Genomic DNA, 9,475 nt, shown 5'->3' with positions numbered 1-9,475 from the left:
CGGTTTCTTACGGTGCTGTGCGGAGCTCGGTCATTTTTTAAGACGTTTTACACTGATTTTTTGGGGCGTTTCTGGAACCTCCCTCCGGGCTTCTGTGTCAGTCCGGCGCGGCTGCGCTTGTTCCTCTACAGGGTTTTTGTGGAACTCCATCCTTTTTCATTGAGATCTTTCTCCCTCCCATCGCTACGGAAGCCTTTGTGTTTCTATACGTGTATTTTTCATACCTTGTGCTAAAACCCGTTTGGGGCAGCATCTGTCAGCGGGAAAGCTTTGGAGGAAACAACCAGGAGCAGTGAGCAGTCCCCTCACGATGTGGACCTTTCTGGGTATCGCCTCCTTCATCTACGTGTATAAAAAGTGTGGAGACCTCATGACTTACGCTAATAAGGAGGTATTACTCTCCGTGTTAGTGTTTTTCTCCCTTGGCTTGCTGCTGTCGTACAGGTACCGCTTCAGGGGGCCCAAGCAGCAGCAGCAGCAGCGGAAGACCGACCTGAGGATGCTCTCTGATGTTCTCTCAGCTTTACCACTTGTTGGCTTCTTCTGGGCCAAACCCACCCCAGGATCTCAAGTCGAACAACCCAAATCCAGAAAGGTAAATTTAATTCGGATGTGGCATGTGGGGTGCAACGACTTCCTGCTCTCCTCTCTGACTGCTGTGCCTCTAAAGGAGTTATTAGCATTAGTGTGGGATGACAAGAGAAACAGGGAAACATTGAAGTGATAGATTAAGGGGGGTTGTAGAATCAAATGTGTTTGAAGAAAGATTTGTAGTAAAGGATTATTATGCTAGGAGAAAAATACCTTCAATTGCCAGCCTGTTGTAGAGATGAAGGACAGAAGCATATCTCCTATGAGGAGAGGCTGAGAAAACTGGGACTGTTCAGTCTGGAGAAGAGAAGGCTCAGGGGGATCTTATCAGTGTGTATAAATACCTGAAGGGAGGGTGGGAAGAGGACAGAGCCAGGCTCTTTCAGCAATGCTCAGTGACAGGACAAGAGGCAATGGGCACAGACTGAAACACAGGAGGTTCCAGGAACATCAGGAAACAGTTCTTTCACTGTGAGGGTGACCAAGCACTGGAAGAGGTTGCCCAGGGGGGAGTTGTAGGGTCTCCAACCTTGGAGATACTCAAAACTCCACTGGATGTGGTCCTGGGCAATCTGCTGTAACTGACCTTGCTTGAGCAGGGGGGCTTTGGACCAGGTGACCTCCAGAGGTCCCTTCCAACCTCAGCTATTCTGTCATCAGCTTCCTAATATTTCTGTATAAATCACATATGTCTAGACAACTGCAGATAGAGTTATTTCAAAATTATTGCTAAACTGTTGCTTGTACAATAGCTACAGGACCTGAGCTCAGATGGTCAGTCTGTTCCACTGAGCCCTGCGTAAGACTTGCTGTGAGACAGTGGAGAGAGCTTAGTTCATGGCAGGAGCTTAGCTGGAGTACTGCCATCAAAGACTACTCACTGGACATGCATATTCAGTACGTCTGTGGGCTGGCACTATTTGGCTCCTTTACTGTGTATTTCTGTGCATTTGCAGCTGGGCACTGACCCCTTGCACAAAAGAACTTGAAGCTATTTTTAGTTGCGAGTCAAAGGTTCTTATTTTTTTTTTTATTTTATTTTTTTCTGGTAAACGCTGCCTTTACCACAATTTCTTGTATTATCTGATTTGAGATAGTTAGTTTTGCACTCCCTTGTTGAGTTGTAGATATAAACATGACACTATTTCACCAGAAATCCTGGTGGTGGTGGTGTTCTGGGCATTCATTTCACTGATGCAATTGTATTTTTACCACTGTCAGCACTGCAGTGCTGAGGCATTTGTGAAAGAGTGAATCGGGCTCTATTCTTCATTCTACCAGCTGGAGAAATGACTTGCAGGTTTGCACTGGAATTCCCCTTACAATTTTTTTTCACTTTGAAGTGTGTGTGGTTAGATGCTGTTGGGAAGATACTATAACATAGCTGGTCTTTAGGTACCAGTTTATATGTTAACATATGTAATCTGATGTGTGTTAATTCTTAACAGTTCTACATGTATGCAAATGGTAATTTTGCCTATACTTTCGACTGTCTGAGGAATTTTCATTTCAGGACCACTTCTTTATAACATTTCCCAGGTAGCTGCTTCTGCTGACACTTTTCCATGCTGAGTATTACCATAAGCTGTTATTTTTGGTAGGTAGGTTTACTTACAGTAAAATTAAAGGGAAGTAGCTTTTCCAGTGAATTCTTTTCATTGCAAAGTGCTAAGGTCTCCTTGTGGTAGTAGCTCACTAGTATGAAGGCTTTGGTATGTTACTTTATAGACCAAGAATATGGGACAGCCTTGGCTTACTGCCTTTTATAGGAACTTGACTTTCAGCTTCTCTGAGACTATGTTAGTGGTTTATCTTTGATCAGTGGGGCAGTTTTAAGCAAGTATCCTGATTTTATTTTTTTTTTTTTTAGGGGGTGCTGTTTTTTCTTTTCTCTGCTTATGTTTTTGTTCCATTGTAGAGTACAACTTATTTCATTTTGGACAAAACTAAACTGGAAGTTGCTCTCCAACTACTGACGCGCTCTCAGTCCCCTGGGTCACAGTAGAACTAGTCCAAAGTCAGCCATCTGATGGGGTTATGGTATGGATGCATCAGCACATGTAACTTTGTTGGCTTTCTTTTCTAAAGGGTAAAAGAGAAGTAAACTTCTCAGATGTGTATCTGCCAGAGACTGCTCCAAATGCAGCATTATCATCCCAATACGATCCAGAAATTATCATTGTGGGATCAGGAGTCCTTGGTTCTTCCTTGGCCACAGTGCTCTCGAGGGATGGAAGAAAAGTTACGGTGATAGAGAGGGATCTGAAAGAACCTGACAGGATAGTTGGAGAATTGTTGCAGCCTGGAGGTTTTAATGCCCTTAGAGACCTGGGTCTTGAAGGTGAGTGCATTTCAAAATACGAATATAACACAAAAGGTACTACACTCAATTATGTTTTTAGAAAACGCATGCTTACAGGGAAAATGAAGAAATACATTATCTACACTTAATATTTGAATTAAAATTGCTTGCATATTTCCAGTCTGCCATTTTGAAAAAATTCATTTGTCAACATGTATGTTTTAAGAAAATTGGACTCTATGTAAAGAAATACTTTTCATACACGATTAAGCTTTCTTAAAGACTTTTTGAACTCATCTATTGGCTTATATTTTGCAGATACAGTAGAAGGTATTGATTCACAAATAGTAAATGGTTACATAATTCATGACATAGAGAGCAACCTGGAGGTTGAAATTCCTTACCCAACGTCTGGGGATGGCCGTGTGGCGAGTGGAAGATCTTTTCATCATGGCCAGTTCATCATGGGTCTCCGAAGGGCAGCTATGGCAGAGCCCAAGTGAGTCACCTTATGAAGGGCACAGCTGGGATCCAGAGATTCAGCACTGTTCCCAGCATCCGTGAGATTCCTTAACCGTTTCACTCTGTCCCAACACAGAGGGCTGCAATGAACAAGACTGAGAGAAAGTAATAGCTATAGTTACTCATTCTGTTTTCTGTAGGCATGCTCATGAATTGCTTCTACATCATACGTTACTCTTTGGGACAAGTTAATCTTTAAACTACGGGAATATAGGCTTTAAATATTAGGCAAGGTACTGACCCATCCATATGAGAGAACAGTTCAAGGCTAAAGGGTTGATTCTCTTCCACTGATTCTTGGGTTTGGCATCTTACCAAAAGCAGTGGCCTCTTCTCCCTGAGCAATGCTTAGAACTTCTTTGGTTAAGAAACAAATAGCAAATCTGACACAATTTCTGAGAATCATAGAATGGTTTGGGTTAGAAGGAACATCTAGTCCAACCCCCCTGCAATGCGCAGGGACATATATTTGTTATCCAGAATGCTAGAAATGAAGCTTCTTTTACATTTGCGTGTTGTTTCGCTTTTTCTGATAAGAAGTCAAGCAAAATAACTAGAAAGGAACACTAAAAACACTAAGTAGCTCTTTCCAATTACTAACCTCTGTTCTTCAGAATCTTGAAGACACCTTGTATTCCTAATGAAATAAAAATTAGTGTTTGGTATTTCCTCTTTAACTGACTTCTTTCTCTTATACAAGAGATGAGAAGGAAACTTATTGAAACAGAATAGATTCTCTGTGCTGTTTTCTGTGGGCTGTTCTTTTGTTTTGTCTCCCTCCTCCCCTCCCCCAAATAATGCTTACAAGGGAAACATGGCATTATCATCTTTTTACCTTACATGTCTTTATTCTGAACTGGAAAATTGCTTTCTCCTATCATATCTGTTATATCATACGAATTACTAAAAGTGACACTAAAAGATACAGATTTAACTTCAGCACAGTTAAAGTTAATGACAACTGTGTTTACTAGCTATAAAAGCTAAAGCTTTCTTGTTGAGTCTCCAAGTTCAGTGAAATTTGGTCACCTCTTTGCTCAACTTGTGGGAAAACTCCAGTAGCTATACAAAGTGTTTGAAGCAGAAGTTTAGAAAAGGTAATGTTTGTGACGAGAATTAAATTCTTTCCTCTTTATCCACACTGTCTTTAATGTTCATTTTGTATATGTTTGCTTTCCATTTTAATTGTAGCATAGAAAACTGCATGTTAAATTGAGGTGCAAGAGAGATCAAGAGCTCTGAATTGTGCTATGAAGTTTTGTTTTCATCTCAAAGCTTGTGAAAATGTAGCGGATAATTATTACTGATTAATATCCTCTTTTTAGTTACTAGGCAATATGAATTTATTTCAGATGAGTAAAATTAATTTTGCAGGGGAGAGAGGTAGGGTGTCATTAGTTAATTGTTTTTATAGTGGGTAAAAACTAAAAGAAGTGAACACTTACATAACTGAAATGACAACTCTAAAAGAAATTCAAATCTGATAAGATCTACAGAACTCTGACTCACTTTCTATTAACCTTACATATTGCTGCACTCCTTGGCTGTTGAAGTTCCTGTTTGTGTGCTTATGCATAACCATTCATATTTTGATACAGCCAATCTCCCTGTTGCCTGCTCTGAAATGTCTGTGCTGACTGACATGTAGAAAAGACATGAAGTCATTGCTCATGTTCCCTCTGAGAGCCTAAAATATCAAGCTGTTGTATTCTCATGTGGATCTTTAGCTCATTTCTCCAAACTGTGGAATTCCATCTGGATATGAAAACATTTTTGAGGGGGAGAGTGTGTCCATTTTGAGCTGCTAAGTCTGAACTGTTGGGAACAGCTCAGATCCAACAAGGAATAAAAGTTTACAGAGATTTAATTTGCGAACCCCAAATAGCTCTGGTTGGGAGGATAGAGGTAAGGGATGTTCAGTTCAAACTCCAAACATAAGCATTAGCAGAACTTTAAAAGCATAAATAGCCAATAAAAAAAAAAAAAGTGTTTCCTGAATTCCTGAGGTGAAAAGCTAGATGTCTTTGTCTCAAGCAGGTTGGTTAGATTATTTTGGACGACTCTGAGAATTAGGTACCTCACTTTTATCTAGTGTACATGTTAAGTGTTGAAGTGCTACTTTGGATCTTGCTCCTGCATTCTGCTTGGAATTAGGTCTCACCTGCACTGTCAGCATTTCCCACCACTTAGCAGGGATGACTCAGTCAGCTGCCTGGTTTCTGACCGTTATTAGGTGTCAAACTCCTCTCTGCATCTCTCACATGGCCACGGAGCACTTGAAGCACAGCTGGGGATTCTGCCAAGTGGTAGAGTGTCTAAGATAAACACTACAGTTTTAGAATATTCTCAGGTATCAAACTAAGTGGTAGTGTTGAACTGAAATTAATGACAAGCACTTTTTGACTTTTAATGTGGCTTCTGAAAGTGGTCAAGAACACATCTTTGTAAAATTTAGAAAAGCTGTTTGTGTCAGCAGAGACAAGATTAGTGAAAATCTGGTTTCCCTTCTGTGTCTAGTGCTTTGAAATGTTGGCATCATTAATCCTCTTCCATTTTGTTCTGACCCCTCTATTTTATTTCAGTACAAAATTCATTGAGGGGACTGTGTTACAATTGCTTGAGGAAGATGACTCTGTCGTGGGTGTTCAGTACAAGGACAAAGAAACCGGAGACACTAAGGTAAGACAGTTTTCTGTTACGATCTTTGTTAAATAAAATCCAGGGTTGGGGGGTGTGTGTGTATATATATATAAATTTTTAAAACCTCTATTTTGGAGCACTGGTGCAGAAATAATGCAATTATCAAGAAAGTAAAAGCTTTCATAAAGGGAGACTACTTCCTAGTGGATACAGTGCCGGCATATGGTAATTCTTGTTATAACTTCTTGTGCAGCTTCTGATTTTAGTGTTTCTGGAGAATTCAGTTTATTTATTTCAATATCCATATGTCTGAAGCTTAAAATCTTTTGAGAGTTACTGGGGAAATTTGCTTTTCTCCATTTGTGCTTTGCCTGTGTGTAATGGTCTCCATTTCCACAGCTACTTCCACCACCGAGGTGTCTGAAAATAAGAAGATAGGTGCCTATTCATAGAGATAGCTCTGTCCCGTCATTTCTTGGATCACAGAAAGAGTTCTGGTCTATTTTAATTGTTTCACTGATTTGATTAATGTTCTTTGCCTCAGCTAATGCTAAACTGCTGGCTAAATGCTATGAAACTGTGTGAACTTAGAATAAAAAGCTTAGGAAAGACCAGTCTAGGTGGAAGTTATGTGCTGAAGTTGTGGATATACTGCCTATTCTCTAGAAAAGCCAAATTTGTAATCTCTTTGTTGACTTTAAAATCCCTTTGTTGCCTAAAGTTATGTAGCCAGTGCATTCAGATATGCTCTGATGGGGGAGACAGGAATCTCCTGCCTGTATGCTGCTGCCCTCTCCATAAAAGATTAAGAAAGTTCCTGAGTAGTTGAAGATCCTCCTCTGAGCATTACTAACAAAATCTCTCATCTTTAGGTCATTTAGAAATGGAAATGGTGGTATAAAACCATATGTAAAAGAGTCTTTTAAAAGTATTTGCCCAAGGTATAGGAGAAGTAGCTGGCTTTAGACCCTCCTCGGGCAAATGGCATTTCAGCCCACTTGATGGCAAAGTGCTGTAAGTAGGAAGCTGTAAGAGCTGAGTGGAAACAACATCCTTGGTCCCTCTTGAGGTAGCTGGAGGAAGGCAGGGTTCCAAGTCCTGTTCCTTGGTCTGTCTTACATGTCATGTAAAATGGATAAAACTATATTAGGAAATCAGCTCTAGTAGAATAAGCCACTGAATCGCTCATGGGTACTGGAAAGATTGGGAGTTTGGAGAGGAGGAGGGTTTTGAGGGTGTGGGGTGGTTTGGGTGTTTTTCTCCCTAAATCCAATTGGATTTATCATCCAGTAATGTAGATGAGGTGGGGTTTTTTGTGTGGTTTTTTTTCTCTTGTTTTGGGGGATGGAGGGGGAAGTACATATTTTGCTTTGAGATTTGTTTTTAAACTTTACACATTTGTGGATGTCATTGTAATTTTAAGTATGACTTATTGACCAGCAGTAGGGTGAACAGTGTTTTAGCTTGCATCTTTCCTGAGGGTGTGGATGATGTTCTTAAGCCTTTTGAGTTTCCCATCTGTATAATGGGGTTAAGCAAATTCACGTTTTGCTCTGAATGCTGAAGTTCTGTGGCTGGAAAGAGCTGTTTCCTTTGCCGGCCTAGATCTCCTTTGATTGTAGAAATCTAGTGCAAGAAATTTCCGCTAAACATTTCTTCTTAACCATGTTTCCCTACCTGTGACTTTTCACAGCTGGGAAGCTACTTAGTGGGAGGAAAAAAAAACCCCCACCAACAAAAACCAAAGCCTGTTTATATTCCTTAGCCTGCTTTCATAAAGAAAGGAGGCTGATCTGTTGTGTGCCTGTGTTTTTCTGTTCTTTCCATCCCTGTTGTCCACCACATTGCATTTGAGATTTTTATTCTCTTACATGAGGTTGAGATTAACCAGTATGCTAAAAGTCAACTTATAAAATTTATCAAAACCAGGCACCTGAATAGAGTAAAGGTCTTAGTATGTTGATTGTGGAAAAATTGTAGCATGAGTGTTCAGATCATTAGACACCAGGGAACCCTTACAGGCAGGTAACCTTGCTGTAATCGCAGGAATAATCATCTGAGACAAGAATCCATAGGGGAGAGGTTTCATTACCTCTACTCAAGAGCTCAATTCTGTAAGAGCTCAGACAGCATAAAGGTATATTATTTTACACAGCTCTACTCTGATCTGATTTTGTCCAACTTCCCTTCACACAGCAAAAGATGTAAGGATTGCGTGCCACAAGTGACTAAGTCCATCCCTATGCAGGACAGAACTGCTGGCAGAGGAACCCATTCACATACTGGCTCACCAGATGCTTCTATCCAATAGTAAAATATTTTCCAGGAGTACTAATGAAACACAGTGTGCTTTTTTTTGCCTTGTTACACCCTGAAAACTTAAGGAAAACTTTTTTTTCACTGCTCATGACAGATATATGAGATTATTGGAGGCCTAAGGACTAATGCACAATATAAATCTGTAGTCACTTGCTGTTATATCACTGAATATACTGACATGGAGAAAGCTGTAGGTAAAAGGAAACGTATCATAGAATGATGGAATTCTAGAATAGTTTGGGGTGGAAGGGACCTTCTAAGGTCACCTAGTCCAACCCCCCTGCAATGACCAGGCACACCTTTCACTAGACCAGGCTGCTCAGAGCCCCATCCAACCTGACCTTGACTGTTCCCAGGGATGGGGCATCTACCACCTCTCTGGGCAACCTGTGCCACTGTTTCACCACCCTCATTGTGAAAAACTTTCCTCCTTATCTCTAGTCTGAATCTACCCTCTTTTAGTTTAAAACCATTACCCCTTCTCCTATTACTACAGGCCCTGCTAAAAAGTCTGTCCCCATCCTTCTCATAGGCCCCTTTTAAGTACTGGAAGGCTGCAGTAAGGTCTCCCCAGAGCCTTCTCCAGGCTGAACAACCCCAACTCTCTCAGCCTGCCATCACAGCAGGGGTGTTCCATCCCTCTGAGCACTTTTGTGGCTTCCTCTGGACCCGCTCCAACAGGTCCATGTCTTTCCTGTGCTGAGGGCTCCAGAGCTGGACACAGGACTCCCAGTGGGGTCTCACGAAGGCAAAGTCAAGGGGCAGAATCACCTCCATCAATCTGCTGGCCATGCTGCTTTGGATGGAGCTGAGGATATGGTTGGTCTTCTAGGTTGCGAGCGCCCATTGCTGGCTCATGTCCAGGTTTTCATCCACCAGTATCTTGAGGTCTTCCTCAGCAGGGCTGCTCTCAATCCCTTCATCCCTCAGCCTGTACTGATACCGGGGGTTGCCTTGACCCAGGTGCAGGACTCTGCACTTGGCCTTGTAGAACCTCATTAGGTTCATGGGGCCCGTTCCTCAAGCTTGTCCAGGTCCCTCTGGGTGGCATCCCATCTGTCGGGCATGTCAGCTGCACCACTTGGCCTGTTATCATCTGCC

At 41.5% G+C, this 9,475-nt stretch overlaps 1 protein-coding gene across 1 annotated transcript in view; it reads left to right on the top strand.

Moving 5' to 3' along the window:
- Positions 1-310: 310 nt before the first annotated feature.
- SQLE (squalene epoxidase) overlaps positions 311-9,475 on the top strand; it is a 15,972-nt gene continuing 6,807 nt past the window's right edge. Inside the window, exons 1-4 of the mRNA XM_010282327.1 lie at positions 311-595; positions 2,680-2,932; positions 3,212-3,392; positions 5,998-6,094. Of these exons, the coding sequence (XP_010280629.1) occupies positions 311-595; positions 2,680-2,932; positions 3,212-3,392; positions 5,998-6,094 (816 nt within the window). The remainder of the gene's footprint in view (positions 596-2,679; positions 2,933-3,211; positions 3,393-5,997; positions 6,095-9,475) is intronic.

The sequence above is a fragment of the Phaethon lepturus genome, unplaced genomic scaffold, assembly GCF_000687285.1.
Source record: "Phaethon lepturus isolate BGI_N335 unplaced genomic scaffold, ASM68728v1 scaffold10882, whole genome shotgun sequence".
Classification (NCBI taxonomy): domain Eukaryota; kingdom Metazoa; phylum Chordata; class Aves; order Phaethontiformes; family Phaethontidae; genus Phaethon; species Phaethon lepturus.
This window is presented reverse-complemented; position numbering and strand designations above follow the sequence as displayed.